Here is a 27,654-nt window from a genome sequence, read left to right as displayed (position 1 = left end):
TTTAATGAACTCGTCTTAACATCACCTTAAGTCCACCACCCTGGACAACGACTTATGTATCTTTTCATTTTGGAATACCAACATTCTTCATTATTTACACATTGAAGGAATTTTATGACTATCCTTTATTCTCCTTTAGATCTAATTTCTGTCTGTTTCAAAGCAGGCATATTTTTCTCGCAAAGACATTTGCAACATTTTGCTTTGTTTAATTTCTCGCGCTATTGAACAGAAGATTTTCTCCTCTCAGGTTCTTTTAACAGAAGTGATTTCTTACCACCAGAGAAGATGCACTTTGCCTTTTTCCTTGAGGGGCTTTTTTAGCATATTCTTCTCAGGTGTTACCTCAGGTGCTAACTTAGGAAATCTGTGTAGAATGTTCCAGCTCCTAGAAAAACAGCAAATGTTATATTAGAGCAGTATGAATTTTGCTTAATCCACGTGGTGATCAAATCTTTGTTTAACATACCTAACCTCCAATGCAACCTAACCAATGCAACCTAACCTCCAACCTGCAATAACTGCAGGCAGAAACACCCTTGAGGGTTGTTTTTCCCCAAATATTGAGAAAACTTACAAATATTGAATTGAGAAACACTTTAAGCCATGTACAAATTCCCACGTGGGCATGTAAATTTTAAGGCATTTTGTTTGTGCTGTTACACTTTGAGACAGAAAGCGCTTTCGTGATCGCCCTTAATACCTCCACATTGAGCGATCAGGGCTTGGAAGCATGCATCTTAGGATCTGTTTTCGGAGATCGTAAGGACTCCTGCCACGTCACATTTAATATCACTTCAAATAAGAACTAAAAGTGCCACATTTTTCAGGGGAGGGGCATCCCCTAACGTTTTGACGACCACGGGCGGCGCAGCAGCGCCCCTCAGCAAAAATCAAAATATAAATAAATAAATATATAAAAGATAAATAAATAAATAAGTAGATAGATAGATAAATAAATAAATAAGACGTTAAAAGCCGCCACAATTGCTGGCTCCGCGGGTGTCACGCACACGGGGCGGATGAGGGCCCGGCGGCGGGGCCGCCATGCCGTGAGTGGGGTAAGGGCAGCGCGCCTGCGCGGGGGGCGCCCGCCGGGCTGCGGCCGGCCCCGCGGAGCCGAGCCCGGGCTGGCGGGGCCGGCTCCGACCCCATGGTGAGAAGCGGGGAGGCGGCGGGCTCGGCCCGGCGGCTGGGAGCGGGGTGGGGGGTGGGGGGGCGGTGTTTTTGGGGTTGGGGCTGGTCGGGATCGGGGTGGGGGTGATGAGGGGGGTCTTGCTGTCGGCCCTAAGCGCTTAGTGAAGGGGAGTGAGTGGTGTTTAGTGCTGCAGGTGGGGTCTTGGGGGCTCCAAAAGAGCGATCGGAGGGGGCTCGTGTGGGTTCCTCGAAGGAGGGTCCAGGTGGGGAGGGGGTGATGGAGAGGTGTTTGTTGGCTTTAGGGGAAAGAGTGTGGGGGAGCTGCGAGGAGTGTTTGGGAAGGGTTGGCTTCTGTGCCCATGCAAACTGTTGCAGCATTGCCCTGGTATGGTTAGAAACCTTGTAGATGCGTGATTTTTACAGCACCATCAGTGTGATACTCCATTAGCAAAGAAAACATCTAGATGTTCAGTTTCCTGCTAACACCAGCTTGCCTCAAGGAGTTAACAGCAAAGCTCCCTCAGTTTGTGGATTTAACTTTCTTTCCACCCTTTCGCTTAATAGCTAAGGAAGTTCCCAAGGGGCAGGCTGAGGCTGGCTACGAGATCTCAGCTTTCAGTAGAGAGGATTAGAGAAAAGAAAGGTGAAATTCTGCTGTAACAGAGGGATACCATTTTTTTTTTAAAGGAAATAAATTCTAGATTCTGTTTTCATTCATTAAACATGTATGCTTAGCCTTTATTGGCAGTACTGGTAGTTATGTGCGATACTCTTTCTCTGAAGATTATTTTCTCTGCAGCTCTAATCACAGTTCTTTAAGTCTGCTGTTATCTACAAATGCTCTGATTAGATTTAGAATGCTGAAAGCACGGCTTGTAAATTGCTTTATTCTCCAACTGTTCAACTTAGCGAGACTGTTTTACAAAACCTCTTCTAACGCTGAAGTTTATCGCTTTTTCATCCAAGATACTGCAAGTAACTGTTCTTGATAAGCATTTTCTTTAAGTATGATAGGTCATGGTTTTGATTTATGCGGGTATTTCCTTGTTGTTGTTGTAACATCTGGATTTCATTTCACAAATACCTTTCTACTTAGTGAGAACGCAATCTGTTGCTTCAACTCTAAAAGGTTTGGGTTTTTCTCTCTGGTTTGAGTTGCCCTGTTCTTCTTTTAAGTGTCAGAAGAAAAAAAAAAAAGAAGTTGAGAGGTGCTTAATTTGTTTTTGATTACGTGAGCCTAAATCTAAATTGCATGAATGAACTTGAGCTTGGCTGGAGATAGGGCAGTTTGGTTGAATGACTGCCTGCTTGATGCAAGTTTTTTTGTTTTTTTTTTTGTTTTTCCAAACACAAAAAACCCACCCTGTTGTTTAGGCAAATATGTAGGCCAAAAGTCACCTAGCAGGGTGTGCTACTGGCCACCTGGGCTAGCTGTTTTTTATTGCAGAAGCTGTGTTTGTTTTGCTGCATGTAAGCAGGACCTTGAAAACTTTGTAGAATGATAAAAGAGCTTCCCTCTCACTTCTCTTTAGTTTTTAGTATTTCTATGAGGGATTATAAGAACAAGGTCTTTATGCTTTCTTTTCTTTTGTTGGAAATACTTTGGCATACCTATGTGTAGCATGAAGTACGTCTGTGATAGTTTCATCTCTGTGTCCTTAATCTTTTTTCTTTGCATATGTGCAGTGCTGCTGTGTAGAGTAACGACTTCTGGGTAACATTTATTTGCCAGGCAGTGAATTAATGAAGTTATGCATTAAAGGGATCAAGTTCACATGCATTGTAATTCAGATAATCCTTTTAAATGGAAATCATGATGAGGATTCGAAACGTTTGCAGTTCTAAATAATAGCAAAACTCTAGGATCTGATGTTGCTGGGGCACGTGCAGTACACATCTTCTGTTCCCCTCTCCTGTACCTCGGTCTTCAGTCCTGTGGTTGACTTCCAAACTCCTGCAGCTAATTCTATTCATCAGTGAGATGGGGAGGGGTAAAACCTGCACAACAATGAGGAAGTGCAGGGAAAGGAGCCACGTTTCCCTGCTCTGCTTCTGGATTGTGTTGTTCCCTTCCCTCCTGCCTTGTTCCTGGAAAGAGCTAGGGCCTGGCTGCTGCTTGTGTGAGAAGGAGGGTTGAAGAAGAGGCAGTAGGAGAGGAGTCCCTTGCCTCTCACCTTTAGTTCTCCGGACTGCCCAGCAAGATCAGATGAGGTCAGGCAGAGAGGTTGCTAACTCAGTGGGAGCAATAATGATGTACTTATCCCCCACTGCCTAAAGTTTTACTGGGCTGCTTGTCCCAAAGGCTTGATGCTAATCTTGATTCACAGGCGTATCTTGGTAAGTGTTCAGAATTACTGCCACAAGCAGTTTGAATAAATTTGCTTGGTCGTACCTTGAGCTAGAACTGCTGAAGCAGTCTTAAATTCTTCTCAAATGCTTTTCTAGACCATAACACTTCTGAATGGCACAAATCAGAACTCTTACTCTATCTGTCTGAAACAATTTTCTTTCTCCAGTATGAAAATCCGTCTGCGAATGGGTTGAAAATCTGCATTGCTCTCACTTGTGTTCTAACAGAAAAGAAGGTCCTGGATGTTTAAGAGCTTATCAAAATCATACCAGGTGCACTGTAACTTGATAGCCATCTCTGTTACTAGGCGCTGGCAATTTGTAATCCTTAATGAGGTAAGACGAAAAAAAAATAAATCCCTTAATGTCTGAGGAAACTTCTGCTGAAATGACTTGGCAGTTCTCATGCCAAGGTACTTTGTTGAGAGAGAATGGGATTCTGCTTCTCGTTACGCACTTGTAATAAGATGTACAACTTTAAGCTTTGTGTTTTTATGACTTTCTATAAAAAGTTATGCTTATAATTTTGAGTTTACAAGTATTAGGCACAGATCTGCGCTTCTTTCTGCAGCTTCTGTCCTGTACTGTCTGTGGTTGCTACTGTTTAAAAAAAATATATAATCTAGTGTGAAGTACTTAAAGCTGAAGTTAGAATGTGTGATGATTTAATTTGATGTCTGCCTTGGATGTAGTTAAACTGCTTGATTTTCTGTGCAGAAAGGTGGGTGAACAATTTGGCCAGAAATGTGTTCAGCTCTTCTGTGAAGTGGCATGGTGTCTGGCATCTGTACTGACTGACTGCTGCTCCAGCAAGCCAGCAGCTGCCAGAAGAAGGTAGGGTACTGCTGAATTCAGTCCTAACTTCAGCTCTCCGTCATGTGTGAGATCCCTGTATTTGCAGAAATCAGTTCTGTGATGTGTATTTTCAGAAAATTCCACAGACCACGGGGGAAAGGTGTTTTAAACTGTGCTGTATTTTTTTTTTTTAATGTTTCTGTGGAAAGCAGTGACAGGGAGTGCCCAGGTCTGATTTCTGCATGCCTGGTACGCTTGATCTCTTTGCCCTCAGTCTTAACAGTGCTGTGTCTTTTGCAGTGAGGTTGTGGCTCAGCTGTAATTGTGTAACAAGGGAGGCCATTCATAAATGTTTCTTGGCCTGGAGAAGTCAGATGGTGTTTCTTAGCTTAAAGCCAGAGTTTGTTACATTTTAGGAAAGAGAGAACTGTGCTGGAGTATTGGAACAGCATCCACTCAGTTGGCCTGTGTTTGATGATAATGTTAGGTCGTTTGCAGCAAAGGCTTGGGCAATCTCAGAAATCTTAACGTGAAGTTGCAGGCACTGAATATTTGCCAAGAATTGGGCCTCTGTTTTATAAGTGAACCATGAGAATATTTAAAAAAAAAAAAAAAAGTTTGCTTATCAGCAGAGTGTCTGGAAATGCTGGAAATGGCTGTATATCCACTGTTTAATATTTGAGAGGTATAGAAAGCACTGAAACAGGAATGATGCTAAAGCCAAGTTACCTCTAGGGCTTTGTATTAGGTGGAAATGCGAAGTGAAATTTCTTCTGTCTTTTTGAAATTATTGCTTCAGGTTTGTCTGCCTGAAGATAATGCGCACAGGTAAGGCAGGATGTGTATGCCACGTAGCAGTGATGATCTAGGTGACCAGGCAAAAAGCATCAGTCAGTATATTAACTCGGTTGATGAAGCTACACAAGTGTAGCTGGGTGCCTGCTGTGGCTGGAGGTACAGGACGGAGAGGACTCTTTCTGGCTACTGGTACAGCCAGTTGGCAATGATATATTTTCCAAATAAATGTGTGTGAGTTCATTAAGAAGCCACATATCTCAAGCAACACACTGGATCTTTTAAACTGCTGTTAATATTTCACTTCAGCTGAGGAAATGCTGCATGGGTGCAGGTGTCATGGTGTCGGCAGAGGGCAATCTGCAGAGCTGGCTCCTGCGAGAAGAAACCAGGGGCTGTGTGCCCGTGTTGGACACAGCTGGTGCCAGCCAGCTCTGACACAGATCTTTTGCTGGAGCGAAGCGGAGTGGGTCAGCCAAGCTGGTGGCACCCTGGGGAAAACACTTCAGAAAGTGTTCAGAAAGGAGTGGGGGTGTGAGACAGAAATGGGATGAAGGAGCAGCAGAGGAACTGTTAGGGACTGACCACAGCCCCTATTCCCTGCACTGCTGGTGGTGGAGGAGCTGGGAGCACAGGAGTAAAGTTGAGCCCTGGAAGAAAGGCATGGGGGGGAAGGTGTTCTAGTTTTCGTCGCTGCTTCTCACCATCCTGCTCTAGTTCTAATTGGCAATAACTTAATTTTCTCTAAATGAAGTTTATTTTGCTTACTGACAATTGGTAGGTGATCTCCATGTCCTTATTTTGACCCATGAGCTTTTCCTTTTACTTTCTCCTAATGCCCTGCTGGATAGGGGATCTGAGGGTGTGCCTGGGTGGGCTTGGGGCAGGCAGAAATGAACAAACCACAACAAACGCTTTTCTAGCTTTGAGCTAGCAGACAACTCGTTTCAGGACTTATTTTTTCACTGAAAGGAGTTATCTATCTATTACACTCATCAGAGTAGAGGAAAAGAAAAGCCAGTGGAGGGGAGGAATTCATGTAAGCTGACAGTCTTTTCTCTCTCTAGAATTTCATGCCTCCCCCTTGTAAACTAGAGATATTTATGCCTTAAATAGAGCTGTTAGTAAAAAATTATGGACCTGTTACAGGATCCTACATGATGTTTTGGTGTGTTGCTTTAGTGAGTTCCACTGTTTTGCTTAAAAGCCACCTTAGTGGCATACACTGTGAGGACAACGCACCCAGTAGCATGTCATTTGGTTACAACCTGGTCGCCTGGGCTGTTATCACACAAACCAAACTTGTTTCCTGACGTTACTGATCAAAGAGTTTTGCAGCAGTAGTGGAATTAGAATATGGAGAAAACTAGCTGGGCAGGTAGAAACTGCAGGTGGGGGGCACATTTTCAAGGGTTGCTCTCTGCAAAAAGGTAGTGCAAACCTGTATTTTTGTTGTCTGTTTCCAGTTTGAGGCCACACTTTTTTAATTTATTAATAGATTCTGGAATTCAGGACTGGACTTTAAACTGCAATTGTTTAAAAATTGTATTTACAGTGCATTTGGAATATACAGCTAATGAGCCTCTTCTTTTTCTATTGCAACTGAGTGCTCTAGTGTGTCCACCTGCTGCATGTTCTTACCTCCTTCTTTGAAAGGCTGCTTATTTACACAGAACACTTCCAGCTAGCTTCTTGTTCTGTGTCATCTTATGCTGCTTTAGAATTATTTGTGAGCCTTGTCTCTATGATGTCTTCCTGTGTTTTTTGTTTTTTTTTTTTTGTCAGGCGTACACTCTCATAATTTAAAGCCCTGGTGAGCTGGAATCATGTGTGCTGCATCTGCTTGCACTGTAGCTCAGCTGGTGTTTAGGGAACATCATGACTGAGACCAAGTTACATGGATGTTGGAGATCAAAAGCTTTTATTTGTTTACCAAAGCAATTAGGGCATTTGACATCAACTTCAGTAGTTAACTTTTAGCACCTGGCTGTATTCAGACATCTTCAGTGATGGTAAGCTAAACTAGCTTACGATGTTTGGTGATCTGAGTGCCATTTTAGAATGGGACTGTGTAAGTTAATTGTGAATTTTCTATGTTCTGTTTTCTCTGCAAACATTTCCTTGATTCATAAACAGTAAGATTAATACCCTAAGTATGATGCACGGAGATTAGAAGCTGTGTTTGGATATGCTGGACTTACTATAAAAACATCCTCTTTACTGTCTAAATTCAAAGTACATCATTAGGATGAGGAAGTTCATAATCAGTTACCATTCATTACATCCTGTTTCGGTTCTCATTTGTTTTTATTTTACCTGTTTTGTTTTCCTCATTGTGATAGCTGTAGTGAGTTTATTCCTGGTCAAATTTGGCTGAAATTGATGCAGGAGCCAGAGTTGTATATACAAGTTCCTAGTCCTGCAGAAGCAGGAGCCACAGAGAGGGAAGGTTTATGTAAGGAAGAACTTAACCTCCTCTTGAGAAACCTGACAGCCAGGGAGACCGTGGACAAATCTTGTAGATGCTAAGGAAAATCAGTGATGTGTACATCCTAAGGACAATGGACTTCATAAATACCAGCTCTTAAGGACTGCTGCTTCTGTTGAGTGCATTCGCAGTGGAGAATTTTTTCAGATCTTTGATCAGGAACCAAAGCATGTTGGAACAAAGGTGTTGCATTCCTCATCTGGGGCAGCGTTGGACAGAAGCGTGATCGCATTCCTCTTAGGGATAGGTGAGATACTGACACGTTCCTGGCTTTTTGTCCTGTGTGTCAAAGTTAAAGCTGCATGAAGAGTCCTGTTTCAGTGCTTTTTTTCCTAAGATGTTTCTTTATGTGAAATGTCTGTATTGTATTTGGCTGCCAAGCCTTTTCTCATTCATATCTGCTGCAGCCTCTTCTGCGATGCTTGTGTGTGTGAAGGTAATAATTTATGTAAACTGAAACACTACGTTATTTTATGCTGCATTAATATTCTTTCTCTCGTTTACGTTGTAAATCAGGGTGTTGAGGCTGCCAGTACTTCGGCTTTTACACTGAATATCGAGTGGTTATCAAGTACTAAATAGCGAGAAAGGATTGCTATTGTCAGAGGATCACAGAAGAAGGCTGTTAGAAATACTGCTTGCTTCCTGATCGGTCTAAGCCCGTGTTTGCCTGAGAGTTAGTGCTGGCCCAGAGCAGGTGCAGTTTGGGGATGTGCTCCACAGAGTGGGCAGGAAGGTGAGCCAGTAACAGTCAAGATCCAGGGGGGATTTGATTTTACGTGGTTGGCCAGATAAACCAGACTGTAATCCCAAAACAATTTTCCAATACGGTCGGTGTCTGTCATAAGTTTTTCCCACAGACTCTTGTGCAGTCCTAATAATAAATAAGGTCTTTGTGGCACAGAGAAGGCTTCCTGGCAGGGTTTTGTATGTCTACCAGCGTGGAGCAGAGTTTCACAAAGAATTCAAACAAGTCTTGAATTACATTTGTCCTCTCTCGCCCTGCCTCTAATCCACCCACCTTAGTTCTGAGTACCCAGTGTGTACTCAGGCCTCTCTCATCCTTGTTAAGATGTTTCGTTGTCATCAGTTCTTGTCTAGAAACGTGAGGAAAATCTCACCCTAGTTTAGGTGCAGGTCTTTACTAGCTTAACATGTGACTGCTGGGGAAGCTGGCAACAAAACTCTTCCAAACTGGAGCTTAACCAGCATGACCTTTTAACCATGATAGTATAGCTAAGCCACTTACTTGTTGATCGGATGGTTTATTATAATAATTACTTATATTGCAGTACTGCTTCTGGCCAGCCACTCTGTCCAGATATGCTGGAGTGCCCCCCGTCCTGGTTCTGCCATGCCTTGGAGCAAGCAGAGAGGCTGCCTGCCTTCCCTCGCTGGGATGGGAGCAGAGGGAGGGATGTGTGGGATGGTGCTACAGAGCCTTTTTAGGGCTGGGGAAAGGCTGGATATGCTGGACTTTTTTTTAAAGTCATTCTGCAAGTTTTGAGCTCACTCTTTCCTGCAGCATGTGAGAGGTAACAGAGGGCTCTTTATGGTGTGGAGTTTCCTGGCTGAGAAGTGCCTGCCTCTTGCTCTCTGTGCTTTTTGCAGTGACTGCTTTGCAGGAAGGTGGGATGTGGCGGCAGCAGCAACAGTGAGTGGTTTAATATGCTTGTTTTCTTTGGCTTGAAGTCCGGAAAGAGGGGTGGAAAAGGTGTTTGTGTGAGGATTGTGGGGTTTGTTAAATAGCCTGTGACTTCACTGTTACTCAGTGCAGTGTTTCTTTAATAGGAAGATGTAACAGGATTATAAAAGTGTTGTTTAAGGGGTATTAAAATCCATTACTGTAATGCGTGACAGCTGAGGAGGAAGAAATGCCTGCAAAAGGAACAGCTTTAAACGCAAAACTCAACAGCTCGAACTGTTTAGCATAGGGAAGCTGATGCTGTATAGTGATCCTTCTGTCTTACCACCTGTAAAGAATGTAATTATTTCTAGGAGGGTTTAAGGAAGAAACTTCCTATGCTTACCTATTGACACTTCCGATTTTTGCCTGGATAAAATACTAAATAAGTCTGCATAGTACTGAGCTGATAATCACTGTTTCAACAAACTTTTTTGTGACTCATTTTCTGCTTTCACTTAAGAGGGTTTTTCAAGTTAGATAGAGGTGAATCCTTTTTGCTGCTGTACCTGATGTGTCTGGAATCTGTGCGTTTCACCCAGTTTGAGAAGGCTGCAGGGGCTTCTGGAAAAACTGCATGACAAGAAACATCTCCTTTCCAGGCAGTGTGAAACAGGAAGAGTCAGAAGGTTAGATGGCATACGTTCCAAAAATCATCTATTAAATGCATCATACATCAAACAAAAATCTCTCTGGAGCTGTTCCGCAGGTGTTCTCTGCAGGGTGAATTGTTTTTAATACAAGCATGTGAGAAAGAGAACTGAGGCAACAAGTGGTTTCTCACTGATAACTTATCAAACAAGTTTAACAGTAAAAATTACAATGTGAATCTAGTTCTTAGTTTAATTGTCATAATGAAAACCTTTATCTTAAAAACATGTAGGTAGAAAACAAGTGTTTGAAAATAATGAGGTTTTTATCAACTCCAGTTGCATATCAAAGTTTGTTTTCCTTCGCTAATATAGAGATTAGGGCTACCACTAATCTACTTGCTGATACTCTCGTCCACCCAGGATTTTTGTCCAGATTAAAAAATGGCTTTTAGCCTAGGGCTCCTGGATAGCCTAGGTTTGGTTTGGTTATGCTTCACTGAAATGCGTTATTTCACAGGAAGAGTTGCACTTCGGGTTTCTCTGAAGGTTTCTTGGGTACCTTTGATGAAGGTCAGATGTACATGTAGCTAGAGGCAGGTTTGAGGGCAATGAGAAGAGTGCAGTTATGCCCGTTGTGTGTTCCCACCCTTATTTGAGGGATAGTCACCCTGAGTCACTGAGTATAGAAGAGGGAAGAACCAGTTTCCAGCATCTTGGGGATTATAGCAAGATATGTTTAATCAATAAATTTTAGAATTGAGGTTTTGTTTCTGTTTGCATGTGATATAACATCTGACTGGGTAATTTCACCCCCATTATCTGCTGTAATTTGCTTACCTTTGGCCTTACTTGGTGATGGTTTAATTTTATCTATTAGGAAGTTAGGAAGTGCAATTCATCTGCTGTGTTATTTCACATGGGTTGTAAAGTGACTGTTAGACTTCAAGGCTGGATTTCATGTAATTATTCCAGTTGGTATTTTATTAAGGCTATTCTAATTGTTATGGCTCTAGTATTTATGCTGCTGCTTGAAGTGTGACTTTAACACTAGGCCCTGGGACTAACTTTTTTTGCTTACAAAGGCCAACACTCCAGTGATCTAGAATCTGGATTAGCTGCCCTAGCATCCCAGGCACACCAGTCTTTCAATGGTGAAAACTCACTTTTTCAAACCAAAAAGTTGTTAGATTAAGTAGCACAGAACATGAAGAGTCCTTAGCCTGAAATGGTAAAATGACACACTCCAGCGAGGTAATGGTCAAATTTTCCTTTCATTCATCTGATGAAGGTTAAGTATTAATAAGATCTTGTCTTACTTATCCTTTCATTTTCTATTACTGTCATCTTCTGCTCAGGAGTCCTTAGTGGAGGCCATAAAACACCATCTCTTCACCATGTTACACAGCTGATTTCATTCACGAGGGTGCAGTTTGAGATGTACCCAAGGGATCTGTTCCGTGATGGCCCCCTTGGCAACACAACCTTAGATGTGGGTGATACCAGAGGGGCTTGGTGTGTTGACTCCAAGAAAGTCTCTTGGTGTTCCAAGAGAAACACCACAGCAGGTGGAGCGGAGACACCGTGGCCAGGCTCTGTGCTATCGCCTCAGGGATGGGGAACTTGGCGGTTTTGTGGAACTGATAAACTGCATAGCCAGCCCTGAGCCAAACTGATAACCAAATCCTGTCCTCTGGGTGAACCCTCCTCATTATAATCTCATTATAGTGCCAACTTTCCTCATTATAATGCCAAAGCACACCTCAATCCCAAAAGCCACCCCCTTCCCTGGCCTGACCACCCCTCGCTGTGTGTGTGCTCTGAACATCTCCAGGCCTATACCCTTAAGCAGAAGTGAGGAAGTTTTATACCAAGCATAATGAAGGTACGCATGACTAAAATCACTCGAGCTCCACCTAAAACCAAGAAAATAGCGCCTCTTGAGAGGAAGACTGGTATGGAAGATACCATCGCAAACAAGTCAGGAGGTCACACAGTGTTTCAGAAGATATCTCATGTGCGGTTGGCTGTATCAGTTTTGGTATCTGTGTGTGCTTTGCTGCCAGCGAGCACATTTATCACCAGCAGTCCAAGAGAACCTGCACTCCTGTTGCCCCAGTACACTGCCCCAGTTATTCATTTACTAGACTGAAGGTGTGTTGTGCTGTTTGTGCATCTGGGATCGTGGTAATTCAATAAACTGAATGCAACCAAGTGAGTGCCGAATTGGGCCTCACTCGGAATCCATGCCTGGCCGCCCTCAGCCCCTCTGATATTTCAGGGTGAGCTGGAACTGAAGAGGCTTTAAGTCCTGCCAGACCTCATAGAAAACATCAAAAATAACAACCTTTGGGTTTATGAATCAAAAATGCGCTTCTGCATGTGTTGTGATGAGTTGAAATTGCCTAATTGTTTGCGATGGTGCGTGCATATTTCTGCCACTCTGTAGAAGTGCTCCAGTGTGTTTTAAGCAAGATTGGCATTCAGTTAGTGCTACAGAACTCAGTGAAGAGGTAGCTTTGGTTATCATAAAAATAATTCTGATTCTATGACTATTGTGAACTTTTAATAATACCTGCTTGCAGAGGAAACTCATAAAACTGACAAAAATCTGTATGTGTGAGCTTCCACCTAGCTGAATAGTAGGGGAGGAGAGTAGAAATAAGGTTGGTATGATAGGGTCAGAGTTTTTCATAACTTATCCTTGTATCTTAGCAATTTTACATCTAAATGCTATTCATGATATAAAAAATAAAATTGAGCAATGTATTCTTCTGACTGATACTTCTGATACGCCTCCCAATGTTTTTTCTTCCATCCAGGTGTTTTTTTCCCTTCAATTTTTATTTTTTTTAGTTTATTTATGTGGAAAAAAATAAGTTACTATGAGGGAAGGCCCATTTGTGCTAGGCTGTGCATCAGAGTTAAGTGGCTATCAGCTCTTTTTAAAAGAAGAATGTAGTCCACTTCCGAAAGTGAAAAACTGAATTTAAGAAATAGATTTTGATCAAACGCTTACTGATAGCCATTCCTGCATTTTAAGTTTGGTATCTTAACTTGATGTTGTCTGTCTGAGCTGAGGTTGGTTTAGAACGTGTTTGGGTTGGGTAGGGGAGAACAAATCCCCCTTACAGGTGCCGATACCTTTGGTTTACTGAGAAGGGATTACCTCCATTAGCGAGAGTGCTTCAGCTGCAAAATGGTGCACGGTAACAGTGGGGTTGTAAAAGGCAGTAATCTAGATCACTCCCCAGAAGCTTACAAGTAGAGTTTACATACGCAAAATATAAGGCCTTGGTTCGTAACTCCAGGCTAATATTGCCCGTGTTGTCCTTAGGGTTCTCTGTTCTCAGGTCATTTGTATATAGGTTATCACTGATATCCTTCCTGTATGGGGCTGCTGTGGGGCGTAAGCTGGCAGGGGATGGAGGGATGCACATCCTCATTTTGATTTGCATCCCGATTGTTTTGGCGTTGATACACACTGGGGTAACAGGGTACAGCGTTTTGGGCTGTTACTTCTTCAGTCACCGCAGCTGTGAATCGGAGTCCAGAGGGACCACGCTGAAATCGCTTCTGTCACGCGGCAGCCTTTTCCTGGTATGACAGCTAATTAGGAAATGATGATGGGCTGAAAGGAACGCGCTGATGTTTCAGCAAGCAGTATTCAAAAACAAACGTTATCCTGTTTAATGCTCATTAGTCAAGCTTGAAACTGGAATGATTTAACTCCAAGTGTATCAGTATTTCTGCTGTTACCTCCCAGGGCATCAGGGCTGCTAATTCTGTTATTATGGCATGTCTGCCAGCAAGGCTCAGAGAAATGTAGGAAGTAAAACCCATCGCTGAAGTAAAATGCATACATTGAAAATCTCAGCATCTTTGTCTTTCATTGTTTTCCTGTAGTTTTTCCATTTAATGTCATTCCAGTCACTCTTATTTTGTTGTCTTATGCCTCGCTCCCTTTAGTATTTCATACATGGTAGTTTAATCTGCAGCTTGTTCTAGTTTGGGTGTTTTCCCCCCCAATTCCTGTTACAGAAATTGATTGAATTGAGGTTCTAGAGTCATGGGGACACTTAACTGATTTTAATCCATGTTCTGTTTAAGCCTGTATCAAACTTCAATTCATTTTTCTCCATTTGTAAAGCAGCAACTGCTTTCTTACAAAATATCCTGGGCAAACTGTAATATTCTGCTTGCTAGAAAGCAAATTTCCTCTTCCCCTGTGTTTTTTTTTTTTCTCTCTTCTTGAGATGTCCCTGTTCCCCCTTTGATATGAAAAAAGCAACAGGCATGGTCTGCTTGCACCCATCTTCATGCATTCCAAGTATTGTGGTTTGTACGTTATTTTGATATTTTAGCTGTAGCCTACATGTCTGAGGAAAAGAATAAAGAATGTCAGAATAAATGGTGTCGATTACCGACAGCAACTGCAGCAATACCTTAAAGGTATTACAAAATGGTGTTTGGGGCTTATGGAGATTCTTAATTTTTGTCACCATGCATTTAACTGGTGTACAGATTTGAATATTGAGTTTCTGGCACATTACAGGCCTGTAGAACAACAAATTCCACCAAATATTTTTCTGTTTTGTGTAAAGGCGAAGAAGGAATGGTGTGCTTGCAGAGTAACACAGTAATTAGAAAACCCTACCTGTTGTAAGATAATACCTTCAGGTTCAGATGGGACACGTGAGGATCTCCTAAAAGGAGGGCAGGAGGTGACAGCCTGGCAGCACGCAGGAGGAGAGCCAGGTTAGGCAGCCTTTGGAGGAACAAGGTGAGGGAAGATGAGCAGCTCATCTACCTGAGTGGTCAGGATGGCCCAGTTTTGGGGAAGATGCAGCAGGGTTGTTACCAAAATGCTACATCAAAGCTTTGCAGGGGTTAGAAAGAACGGTAGGACTTCTGAAAATACCACAGCCTTGGTCTGCTTTTTTTTTTTTTTTTTAGGAATATATATTTGTAGGTCTCCAGTGAGCCTAGTAATCTTAACATGGAAAAATAATGGAGTGAGGGGTCTATTTTTGTCTTTAAAACATGGAGAACCACCACACTATAATAAGGTGGTGAAGTTTCTGTAGAACAGATGTCAGATGCCACCCTTGAGGGACAGAAGCTGGAGAATCCCTGTGCCTTGCTGACCTCACCCTTTTTCTTTCTTGATTAATGACTTCTATTCTGGATGTTACAGAGGCTGTATTTGAGCAGTTGTTCACAAAACTCGGAGCCAGTAGGAAGATCACCAGGTCTGTTGCAAGCTGGCTTCCTTCAGTGGGAAGCACTGTGTCGTATCAGCATGCAGCTTAAATCTGCTGATCCTCTTGTGTTTTTTCGTTTATTTTTAACTGTATATAGCTATGCTGAACTGCATAGACTTGCTAATTCTGTAGGTTGGTTCAATGCTAGGTGTTACTCTGAAGCTGCTCTTTTCTGTTCTGACAACAGAGCTAATGGATACCAAGAGAAGGAAAATTGGGTCTGTTCGTTCTCAGATTTCCTTGGGGAGTAGTAGGGACCCACGCTGTCAATACCTTACAGGCTGTTCTGGTGATTTCCCATGAGGAAAACTGGGGAAAAGGATGTAAATGAGAGCACTAAGCTAATCTGTCTAAATCTTAAAACAATGAGGCAGAGACCTAGGCGGTCCTTGGTGTCATTTATCAAGGAATACAAACAATTCACTGAAAATATGGTCTCAAGGGACAAGAGGCAAGGAGAGAAGGATGAAGAACGACTCAAGCTTTCGTTCCTGTTTTATGGTGATACTCGGTGTCCTCGTGATACTGAAGATCAGGAAAAAAATCAACAGCCATGCCTAAACCAGGTTATTAGCAAAAAGTGTATGCTTTTTCCCTTTAACTTCTTCCTTTCATTTCTTTTATTATTTTTTTTTCTTGTAACCAATACCATTTTCTCCCACATAACCTTTCTTTTTTGCTCTCTTGTTTGCCTGTTGCTGAAGTACCTGTGGAGTTTCCTCACTTTCAGTGGTAAGGTCACTGAATTTTCCTGCCTCTTCTTTACAGCAGCATCTGTGATGCGTGTGCCTGGAAGGAGGTTAATGTCTCTGCAGAGTGCCTCCTGGGCATTCCTAGCAAACCCTGAGGAGCTCAGCAGTGTGCAGAGGAATTCATCTCCTCAGTCCTAGGTTTGGCTCCCGTATTCATCCACATGAATCAGCAAACTTCTGCAGGAAAACACCAGGGCTAAACTAATAGGAATGTTACTGTATTCCTTCTGCCTGTGATGCCTCTCTGGGGTCCCTTCTGTATTTTGAAAGCCAGTGCAAAATAACCCTCTGTGGTTTCTGTGCTGCTGCTGTTTTTGATCTAGCCTCTTTCATATGCATGGTCTTTAATCAGTGCCTTTGTTTCACTTAGCCTCCGTCTCTGTTCTTTTCATACGTAGCAATTTTCTTGTGTTTTCCATATCAAAGTTTTTCTTTTATTAAAATTTCATTCTTTCTCTGCTGTGCTCTGCCAGACAGAAGGATTAGTGCTGTAACTTTATAGCGTGATGGCAGCGAAAGCTGGGCTCTTAAAAAGGTCAGGAGACAGAATAAAGAATTGGATCCTTACAGACATAACACTGAAAAACTGAACCTTTCCCTTGAAAAGCAGGAAGATTTGCATCGGTCTCATTTATTTCTCATTGTAGTAGAAGGATGAGTGAGAAGATGGTTGCAGATGTAGAAGGCAGCAGATACGGAGGATGGATCTCTGATGCCAATTTAGTGTTGTGTTACACTGCGTTGCACATGGCAGTGCAACACAGATGATATAGGTGAAGAATTTAATTGTTTTCTTCTGGAAGTTATCTTGTTTTTCATTTTGGTGGGGAGAGCCAGCTGTATTCATGGCCAGCAGAATCCCTTGTCTTGCAGCTGTTGTGAGTTCTGATAGAAATAAAATAAAACCTGTGTATTGCCGAGAAGCATACACAGACATAACATGGGGTAGAGGTTGCACTTTCTGATCTTCAAAAAAGAAAACAAACCACAAAACAACACACAAAAACAACAAAAGACTGACTTGGAGTGGGGAACAAAGCAGGGAAGTGATTTGCCTAAAGTCATGCAGCTGGTTGCAGCTGAGCTAGGACCAAAGCTTAGTTTCTGATCAATAGTTCATACTTGCTGTGCCTTTCATATTTTGTTGGTTTCATATTTGGTTCCTATTTCTGATCTCCCTTGGCTTGCTGTGAGCTCTTCTCATAAAGTTTGAAGGTGTGGCTGCGAAGGGCAATAGAAACTAACTTTTCCCTTCCTTTTTTTTTTCCAGGTACGTCGTATTTTCTGACACTTGAAGAACAAACACCACTGCAACTCCGTGAATTGCAAAACCGCAGAAAGTGTGGCAACCCTCCCTACCTCCAGCTTCCCTTCTTTACTGTGACATTCTTCCTGGGACCTTTGGTTTCATCCCCACCAGGTGCACAGTGAGAGTGGCCTGCCAGAGTGGAGGAGGCAGTTTGCAGGTCAGGGAGAGCCATGGCCTTGAACTTGTATGTCTTTCACATCTTCTATAAATTCAAAGTGCTGCTGCTCATCATGCTGTGTCTGATGGTGCTATGGGCCACGTTCAGTTACTTTGTGGACTCTGGACAGTCAATGTCTAAACCTAAGAACGTGGTGGAGGATTTCAGAAAGGCAACCAGCCTGCAGGAGGAAGGCAACAGTTGGAAGGACGAGAAGACAAAATTAACTGCAGCAGTTCCTGCCACAACATCACCTCAGGGTCACTGTCCAGCTCTGTCTCCATACCTGCGTAAGTGACGTGGCTTTCCTCTCCTCGGATTTACTTTTCCTCCTTGCTATTCTAGTTATACACTTTTCCTGTGAAATAAATACCACGCAACCAGGTTCAGTAAGTGCTTCTTGGTGAGTGGCTGTGCTGTGTTTGGCTGGGATAGCAGCCCCACTGGTGCCGTGCTTTGCATTTATAGGTAAAATGGCACTGAGAACAGATTTGACTACAGCGGAGACAAAGCTGTATTCTTCCCTCCTCCCTGTAGTCCAAAAGCTTGGTGTCTAACAATTTATAGCATTAAGCCTGCAGTACTTTTGCTCATGCTTTATGCAGAGATGAATTCTCACAGCCACAGTCCTGTGTCTCTCTCCATTTTGCCCTCCTTTGCCCTGGCAGCTGTTTCTGGCCAACCTTCCTGCAGCAGGGTAGAACTTTTGGAATTTGTATGACCAGTGCTCTGTAATCAGCTTAAGTAAATGCTCAGTACCCTCTCCTTCCACTGCCCCTGTAATATCCTTCTAGCACTGCTTTTCCCTTGGAAAGCTAGGGAAAACAATTGTAGGCTTGAATCTTTTTTTTATGCCATTTACGGGGTACCTCATTAGGTGACTGGACTAGCCACAGACAAATCAGAAAAGATTCTTGTGCTTTTCCTACAGGAGGTGCCAGCAAGCTGACCTTCAAACCCTCTCTCACCCTAGAAGAAGTGCAAAAGGAGAACCCTCAGGTGGCCAGGGGCCGGTATCATCCCACCGAGTGCTCAGCGCTGCAGCGTGTGGCCATCCTCATCCCACACCGCAACCGGGAGAGGCACCTGCTGTACCTCCTGGAGCACCTCCACCCCTTCCTGCAGAGGCAGCAGCTGGACTATGGCATCTACGTTATTCACCAGGTGAGGCAGCTCTGCAGAGGTTTGCTCGGGTGGGGAGGATGCTGCTGCTGCTGCCACCACTGCTGCTCCTCAGCCTGCCCGGAGCACTTCTGCTTGCTGAGGGACGCAGCAGTGCTTGCAGCCACTGCTGCAGGAGCTCAGCTGTTGGTAGCAAAGCTGGGAAGAATTAACAAAGGGTGTCTTAGTCAGAGTAACAGGCACTAGTTAAAATAACTTACTATTTCTGAGTTACTGCTTAAGGTAAGCATCTCCTGCGTTACTCACATCAGAAGTGCACAACTCTTTTCTCTTGCAGTAAACATGCATGCAGCTAGGCTGACATGCTTTTTTGTCTTTAACTTTGGGGTTGTTTTTATCAAAGGCTTCAGTTTGTAGCTAAGTCTTCTCTCCCATCTTGCTGTCATGCTTAGTAAGCTCCGCTTATCATGTGCTCATACTTCTGTCTCAAAACTAACCACATCTGCTACAGCTCGTAGGTGATTTACTTTGCACAGCAAGGGCTGTGGGAAGAAATAGCTGCAGTGGAGCATTTGGTTCCATAGAGGTTTAGTAATTTCCTATTTTATATTCTTTTAAGCTCTGTGGAGTCAGTGGCTAACATCTGAGCATACTGACGTGTGCTGCATTGTCTTTTTTTATGTGCTTACATTCTGATCACATGAGCTAACAGCAGTGCAGATTTCTCTTGTGTAATGTGTCGTCCTTTTCTTGAACTTTTGTTTTATTTGCTTTATCTTACTCTCATTTATGTATGTGCTCTGCTTTGATTCTAAACAGAGATTTCAGACAGCAGGAAGAAAAAGTAAGGTGATTATTACAGCTTCTCTTCCCCTCTGTTTGAAGAGGATGGAGTCAAGCAGAGGCAGCATAACTTAGGTGACAGCTTACAATTTTGCTCAATGGCAGCTGGAATTCAGTTGGAATATGCAGTTCCTGCATTGTTCTGAGTCACCATGTGGCCTGTAGAGTGGAAACGCGAGGCTTTTTCTGCATTAGTATATACAGTAATTGGACAAATAATGCCTCACTCCAGCTCACAAGCAGTGGTTAGCAAAAAATCATTGTGAGAGTGGGCATATACCTTATTTATTGAAATACGTGATGTGGGGACAGGCAGTTGTGTTAGCAGAAAGTATTAGAAGAGTCTGCAGGTTGCGTCTGATGTGAGCAGCAGAGCTGAGTCTGGACTTGTTCTATCCAAGTTTTTACTTGGAAGATTGGGAACTCTTGCTTAGCCTTTCAGTGTGGCTAGGCACACCCAAACACTGAGGTGAGGCTAACTAAAACACTCTTTGTTGGCAAATCTGTCTTCACTCTCCATTTGTGATGTCATTAGTTGCTTTAAGTATATTTGGGGAAAGAAATGGAGGAAAAACATGCTTTAACTACAAAAATACACTGAGCTTGCTTTGCAGGAAGATTAATAAATGGGCCTTCTGTATTTTTCTCCTCTTTGTGGGCTACTTCTAACATTTCAAAATCATGTTTTGCTGCACAGACGTGTGTGTACATGAGTGCAGTACTGAAAAAAAACAACAACTTGTAATCTCTAAAGGGTGAATAACTCTTTCCCAACAGAAGTTTATCATGTAGTCAATGTTGTGTTGAAAGTCAGGAGGAGAATTCTGTCTTCTGTAGCAGATGAGAGGAGACTTTGCTATTTGTTCAGCACTGAAATGGCTCTTCCTGGAGGGCAGTTTTACTGCTGTCTGGCTGCCTTTGTACAGGCTGGGGCTGTGCTGGCTGCCTGCACTGCTGAGGGGGACACAGCCAGCCCCTGGTAGATGCTGCTACTGGGTTTGATACACAAGTGGAGTTCTCTGTATGTGCTTCACCAGTTACCTGAGTTGTTCTGTTTTTCACCCCGTAACCTATGTTTTCATTGTTAGGAGGAGGTTTTCTGACACATTTCTTCTTATGTCCTGTATACGAAAACACTCAGGACTTTAAAATCATACGTTTTTGGGTATCTATTATTTCACTATCTATTTTTTTCTTGGAAAACATGCTTCTTCCCTTACTCAGAATGGAAGTAATTGATTATCTCTCCTTTTTCAGAACAGGCCATGTTTCCCAAAGGGTATGTGTAGTGAGCCATAAAGCTCCTAAGTCACCTTTGTGTAGGAGCAGATGGTTGGTGGTAATGGTGAGCAAATTCCTTCTTTGAAGCAAAGCATTACTTAGTGGAAGGATGAAACATGCTATGTATACAACTGCTTTTCCCTACAGCTACCCATCCCTCCATTTGGGGAGGCTGGCTTTTTTCTGATTTTTCTGTGGAGCCTCTTTCTGTCCAGGTACCTTCCAGCAAACAAGCCCTTTATCTTGGAAGATTTTTTTTTTTTTTAAACTATATCAAATGCATTAGGTTGCCAGGTCTAGAAAACGAATGACCTTCTGGTTTCTGGAAGCATGAAGCTGGGCCTTTTGACTCATGGTTAGAATTTGAAGCAATTTACCACCTTGTCCTCAGGAGCAGGTGTTCTACAGGCTGGCTTGTGTGTACAGTCCAGATAAAAAATAAATATCGAGATAAGCACCTTTGTTGCTTCCGAATCAGTGGTGTCGTGGTAAGTTTGCCAAAGTGCTAGGTGTGTGTGTACACGTGTGTGTGTGTGTATAAAAGGTGGAAAACGGTACTTTTAAAAAGTGAAGATGTAAAAGCAAACAATGAAGATTCGGGGGAAAAAAAAAAGAGTGAAGCTCTATTCTAAGAAGAATCCTGTGCAGCATAATAATTCGGTTTTAGGAAGGAGTTAAAAAGGAAGAGACCTGCATTTTATTTCCCACTCTGCCACCTACTGTGTGGTTTAGGGAAACACAGTGTACTTCTTAAACACTGCTGTCCTTTGAACTGAGCGGCAAGCATAAATCACCTGTGTCGCGTGCTCTGACATCTGTAAACTAGTAACTATGGGATTAATTTTTTAAGCTTTCATAAGCCTTGCTGACATAGTTGCATGGATTGCCAGTTTCTAGGCTGTTTACTGATACCTCTTTTGTTAATGTGGCTCGATGGAGTGATGGGAACAGCAATTGTAGTAGAATTGCACTGCAGCATGAATATTTCTCTGGTGGCCTCATAGCCTTAGGCTTTCCTGCCCCTACCTGTGTTCACTCACGACAAGCAGAGGCCACAGAAACACGAAACACTGCATCGGTGGTTATTTTCATGCTGTATCTCATGTTATGGGGTAGCAGTTTGTGTAGTTACTGCTGGAAAGGCTTTGAGGTGCAAATGTGGTTGTGAACTATGTGATCAGAAGAAAAGCCTGTGAACAGTTCTAGTTAAAAAGGTTTGACATGTTCTTCAGAGTTTTTTTTGTGTTCTTTTTCGCAGGCTGGCAACACCAAATTTAATCGAGCTAAACTGCTGAATGTAGGATACCTAGAAGCCCTGAAAGAAGAGAACTGGGACTGTTTCATTTTCCATGATGTGGATCTGGTGCCGGAGAATGACTTTAACATTTACATGTGTGACAGACAGCCAAAGCACCTTGTAGTTGGCAGGAACAGTACTGGATACAGGTAGGAAACCATGAACGTGAAAAGAAAACCAGCTGGAAAATGCCAACTTACTGATAATGTTCCTCTTCTCAGGGAGCTGTATACTTGAGCGTTCCCTTCTGTCTGACACCTGGTTTCTGGTGGTAATGCTCTGTTTCTCTGGAGCACCTTCTGACGAGATTCTTACAGACATCTCTGAAGTTAGCTCTGTAATCAGCTGTAAGAATGGGCAATGTCATTGTTCTCGTTTTTGAGAGGAAAGCCACATGCCAGAGACCTTATGTCAAAGCTAGAAATACATCTGCAGTCTCCTGGTCCTGTGGTTTGACAGTATGATCTTAGGATTGTGCTGATAAAATTTGCCGCTTACCTTTTGCTGTTGAAGAGGTAACTTCTGATACTGAGATCTGCTCAAGTGTGAAAATTTGCCAAAAGATAGGGTTATCCTTTAATTATTTGGCTGTAGGGCGTCTAATACAGGGTTGTTCTGTTTTTAAATGGATCAATTAAGTGCTACTGTGATGTAAATAATTTAAAATGAAAAGTCAGGTTCAGCCCACCTCAGAGGAAAAAGGGCTCCTGAGCTCGGTGAATTTAATGACTAGAGTGGTTTCATTGAACATCGGTCTTTCAAGATTCACTTTTTATGTCATGTCAGTCTAAGTATCAATTAGAAGTGAGTTTTTCAAAAGCTGATTGCAAAGCACTTTGAAGTAAAGCCCTGTTTCACTTCAGTGTTTCCTTTACTAAACATATGAGAGAGGTGTTTAACCTCCCCAGTTACTGCAAGTGCTTTGGTGAGCTAAACATGCAGATGGATTATTGTTTTTTTTATTTGATTGTTACTGTTTTTACAAAGGGATCTTCTTATGATTGATTTCCTCAGACTTCTGTTTGTGGAAAGGATCTGTTATAAGTCAGCTTCAAGTTTTGGCTTTAAAGTCTTATACGAACAAAAGGATTACTATTATTACTGTGAATGCCCTGTGCCAGTATTCACCAGGATACTGGTGGTTTGGATTTGATCCATACTTTCACTTCTGTGGCACTGCCTCTGCTTACACATCAGTGAAGTGGGGATAATTGTGCTTTACTTCCCGGGGAATTCCTCCATTTGCTTGAAAGAATTCAGATCCTGAGCTCAAGAGTGAGACCACAGGTAGAAATCTCAGTTAGGTGGCCTCACTGTTGTGCTTTGGCTGAGTGGGCATGCTGAGATGTGTTGCTCAGATGAGGTTGAGGAAACTGAAGTCACACGTGTCCTGTATTAATACAAAATGTCCTGGGCAGGAATATATGTTTTTTTTGGTAGGGTTGTTCTTTATTCTTTTTCTTCGAGGGAAATACCTTTTATGGTGATGCTGGACATGGTAATCTTGGCAACTGTGCTCCTCTGGAGAGCAAATACATTCAGTTTAGTTATATAAACTGAAACTCAGATTCTTTATGAAAAGATTTTTATATTCAGACTTTGAAGGCAAGGGTGGGAAAGCTTTTTGAGCTTAGCTATTTCCCTGAAGCCATAACATCCTTTTCTAAGTGACCATTTTAAATGTATTTTTATTAGTCTAATATTAAAGATCCTAGAGGATCTGATGTTTTCTTGTCCTTGCAAGAGGTGGTTGGATACTGGGTATACACCATGTATCTGTGGGACCTGATGGGATGTAGCCATGAGTGCTGAGGGACCTGGCTGTTGTCATTGCAAAACCACTCTGTTACCTTTGAAAAGTTTGGGGGAGGTTCTTGATGCCTGCAACAGAACATATGTCACTCCTGTCACAAACGTCAATCACAAAGAGATGAACTTTGGGCAGTGAGGTGAACTGAAAACCAGCTGGACTGCTGGGCTCAGGGGATTCTGACTGGTGAATGCCTTCAGTAATGATCTGGACAACGGGGCAGTGTTTGTCCTCAGCAAGTTTGCAGAAGATACGGAGCTGGGAGGGTTAGGGTCAATACACTGCAAGTTTAAGCCCTGCTGGAAAAGTTGGCCAACAGGAATCTCAAGAAACAAAAGATGAGTCTAGATCCAGAGTTATAGGGTGGTGTTCTTGGTGGTGGCATAACTCAACCTTTTAATTCTTTGTCCCCTCTTCCTGTGTATTTCCAGGTTACGTTACCAGGGCTATTTTGGAGGTGTAACTGCTCTAACAAGAGAACAGTTTTCCAATGTGAATGGATTCTCTAACAACTACTGGGGTTGGGGTGGAGAAGATGATGACCTTCGAATCAGGTAAAAAGAAGGCTGGAGGGAAATGGGGTGTGAGTATTGCTCTGTGGGGATCTGGAGTGTGAAGGTGCAGTTCTGTGAACAGTTTCCTCTTTGAAAAGATGAGGCATGCTTAAAATCTGGTCTTCCTGAGAGCTGTTGGTTTGGTGGGGTTTCTTTTTGTTGGTTGATCTTGCTTTTTGTCTCAGCCACAAAACATTTTTGTTACAGCTTGGAAATTGGTTGTAAGTGAAGTAAGATTGAAGTCTGTGTTATGATTTTGCCAGTGACACATGTATTGAGTTCCACTACTTCTGCGAGTGTGTGGGAGTGTTTGGGTTTTGGCTTTTTTTCCATTCATTGACTACCATGACTTCCTCAGAGAAGGGCTTAGTTTGCATGTGGGTGTTGTTGATTGTAGTTAAGATGGTGAATAACTTACAATTTAGAAAGGCTGCATGTGTATCCATCTGCCCTTTGCTCTTGTTAAAATTACTTTTGCAGATGTGGCTGTCAAAGTAGGAGCCTGTTAGTTTGAGATATTTGGTGTTAGTAAAGACTAAACTTTCATGTTGATCTGTCCCCCTCTGCTTAGGAGGAAACCTCTACAGACCAGCATTACTGTTAGTGAAAGGAAGGAACAAAAATGTCAATTTGTAACTTGGGTGTGCTCTGTCATCCTTTTCAGTTGTTTAAATGTGTAAGCAAACATTTCAGGGATGTAAAATTCATACCTGTGGTGATTTTTAAATGATAACACTGGAGAAATTGAGTGTGCTAAACTTAGGAACTAAAAGCTTTTTAGCATATTGGTCACCTGTGTCTTGAGTAATCTAAGAGGTCTACTTGGAGATATGGATTTGTCCCTTCTTAGTAATTCCTTCCTTAGCTTGCTTTCTTAATAGGGTGTTGTGGAAAGATCCTTTTAGCCTTCCTCTGTAAAGGCAGCAGGTGGCAGCAGCCCCTTCAGTATCTTCAACAACTCAGGGCTGGAGGGCTACTACCTCCTGTTTGGCTTCTGTGTCTGATTTGATTTGCCTCTGTGCTAAACCTGATGCTCCCTTATGGGCCCCTTTCTACAGAGAACATCAGAAAGATTTTTCAGTCCAGCTGTTGTATTAATTTGATAATTTGCTGCTACAACCAGTCACTGGAAAGTTATTGGGGCTGTTTCTTGGGTTCCTGTTGCTCTTTCTGCTGCTGATGTGTGGCTAGCAAAGACCTGGCGTGTTCCTTAAATCCACTGCCATAAAATTAACTCTTCTGCTGCTGACAGCAAAATTCTTGTGTTCCACAGATATGTTTAAGGCCAAACATTTCAATCAAGTGCCTGTTGTCAGGCATTATAATCTGTGCATGAGACTTAGTGTTTTTGACACTGTTCTCAGAAAACTTTCTTCATGTAGACAAAGTTCAGAATTGTAGGGCTGCCTGCCAGCCATTAGAAAGCAAGCTCTCTTCCTCTTTTTGGTGGAGAACTATTGTGTGTAGGCACTTCACTATAGTAGTTGAAATGAATTCGTTGGAGAATGTGTAATCTTGCTATAGACATCCTAGATTAACATGCAGTAGTAAAACTGGACCAGAAAATACTAATTTAATTGCAGTTACATGTCCTTGAGGCAAGCTCTGTATGATATATGCTGTAATAGCTACCTGTTTCTCTTCAAAAGACAGGAGTACATGTCCAGAAACCCAAATCTGTAAGCTCCGTTTCTCCAGCGAAATGGGTTATGGAAGAGATGGAGAACTGTAGGAAACATCTTCAGTACCTGCTTCTATGACACATACCAAAACTGAAGTGCCAGAACGTCACTTCTCCTTAAGAGGTGGCTTAAAGGGGGTGTCTTGCTTATGGCACTGCTGTTTCTTCCAGGGTTGAGATGCAGAAGATGCGAGTGGTGAGGCCATCCGCTGATGTAGCCAGGTACACGATGATCTTCCACAACCGAGACCACGGCAATGAGGAGAACAGAGAGAGGTGAGTAACGGCACGGTTCCACTTCACATTGCCATGGAGGGTGGCTAGGAGCCAGGCCAAGTGGTGACCCAGTCCCTCACATTAGCTCAACCAGGCATTTTGTGGTACCTAAACTCTCTGGGTGATGGGTTTGACACCATTGTTTGCAGCTGGCAGCTGTTCTTCAGTGCATGAGATGTGCCTGTAATTGAGTGGGTGATGTGACTATAGCTTGGGAAGGTTTTACTGAACGCAGATATGATTTGAACATAAATTTTGGAGATTAAATGGCTTAAACCTCACCTCCCCAAACTGTAGGACTGTTTTCCCATGTCTGACTGCCCATCTTGATGACAAGAAAAACATGATTTTGCATTCTGAGTAGATACAGACTGGCTGTGGCTCTGTCTCTAAGGTTACCAGACATGGGAAAGAACTCAAAACTCCTCTTGTGCATCTCAGATTTGTTCTAGGAAGATTTTCTCCTCTGCTCTGTCCTCAGGATGAAGCTTCTACGCCAGGTATCTAAAATGTGGAAGACAGATGGGTTGAACTCCTGTTCATACAAACTGCTGTCAGTGGAACACAACCCTTTGTACATCAACATCACAGTGGATTTCAGCGTACAGCCAAAGATCTCGTAAGGGTGAGCACCAGGCAGGTTATAGGAAATGGCAGCACATCTTGTTTGTGGTTGCTGCTGCCGCAGCTGATGGGCAGCACACTGCTTGAAAGAGTACTTCAGTAGCACAGAAGAAAGCTTCTCTTCACACCATCTTGTTGGTCAGTTGAGAATCTCATTTTGTGAGACAGGACTGGAGATGGGGACTGACCTGAGGCCAGGTCCTGGTGTTCTTGTGTGCACTTTCTTCTGGGATGTGTGTGTAAGTTTTCTTGTTTGGGCTTATCCAGTGGAAGGACTTGAACTAAGTCTCCTGAAAAAAAAAATCTTGCAGCTATTCCTAAACTTCCGATTTGTCATAGTGGGAAGACAACATTGCCACAACTTAAAAAGGAGCAGGCCAGTCTTTGCCCCTTTAAAGCACAAGAACTCTTCACCATTTACAGCCTCACTGAGATTTTTCCACTCTAAGGAAAAACTGCTTGTGTGGGGGGGAATGGCAATAATGGTAATAGGTACGGAGATGTTAAAACTCTCTCAATAAAAGACAGTCTACTTAATTCAAAAGGCATCTCTTGTCCTTTATAAGCTCACCTCGCCATGCAGTGGGAATGCTCAAGCATCTTGGGGCAGAATGGAAGTCTCATTTAATTCTGCAGTAGGCTGCAGGTTGTGCGTTATTCTGGAGAGATCTGGAAGGAAGTGCACTGGTTAACAGAGCTGGAGAAAGACTGGGTGTTAGCTGGATAGAGCTCTTCAGTGAACAGAACAGGAACTTGACTGTAAGATCTCCGCATAACAAGGTAAAATATCCTATCTTACACTTACTGACTGACATAAAGATTACGAAAAAGAGCAAGGTGTAAAGA

At 42.7% G+C, this 27,654-nt stretch overlaps 1 protein-coding gene across 3 annotated transcripts; it reads left to right on the top strand.

The window, feature by feature from the left end:
• Positions 1–932: 932 nt before the first annotated feature.
• On the top strand, positions 933–27,352 carry B4GALT4 (beta-1,4-galactosyltransferase 4). 3 transcript variants are annotated; one of them, XM_068697823.1, is made up of 8 exons: positions 3,808–3,822; positions 4,204–4,320; positions 17,125–17,610; positions 18,252–18,484; positions 21,825–22,012; positions 24,105–24,227; positions 26,080–26,184; positions 26,666–27,352. In XM_068697823.1, the coding sequence occupies exons 3-8, from the start codon at positions 17,334–17,336 to the stop codon at positions 26,805–26,807; spliced, it is 1,068 nt and encodes a 355-aa protein (XP_068553924.1). In that variant the 5' UTR covers positions 3,808–3,822; positions 4,204–4,320; positions 17,125–17,333; the 3' UTR covers positions 26,808–27,352. The 3 variants fall into 3 exon arrangements, with proteins under 3 accessions (XP_068553932.1, XP_068553914.1, XP_068553924.1); XM_068697831.1 differs by lacking the exons at positions 3,808–3,822; positions 4,204–4,320 and adding an exon at positions 933–1,061; XM_068697813.1 differs by lacking the exons at positions 3,808–3,822; positions 4,204–4,320 and adding an exon at positions 1,000–1,156.
• The last annotated feature ends 302 nt before the right edge of the window (positions 27,353–27,654 follow it).

Source organism: Anas acuta, chromosome 1 (assembly GCF_963932015.1).
Source record: "Anas acuta chromosome 1, bAnaAcu1.1, whole genome shotgun sequence".
NCBI lineage: Eukaryota > Metazoa > Chordata > Aves > Anseriformes > Anatidae > Anas > Anas acuta.
The sequence above is the reverse complement of the archived record's forward strand: the minus strand, read 5'-3'. Positions and strand labels throughout refer to the sequence as shown.

Coding starts and splice junctions, on each gene's coding strand:
- B4GALT4 (XM_068697831.1), top strand. CDS start 17,334: ATGGCCTTGAACTTGTATGTCTTTCACATCTTCTATAAATTCAAAGTG. Junction 22,013..24,104: donor AGGAACAGTACTGGATACAG/GTAGGAAACCAT, acceptor GTGTATTTCCAG/GTTACGTTACCAGGGCTATT. Junction 26,185..26,665: donor AATGAGGAGAACAGAGAGAG/GTGAGTAACGGC, acceptor CTCTGTCCTCAG/GATGAAGCTTCTACGCCAGG.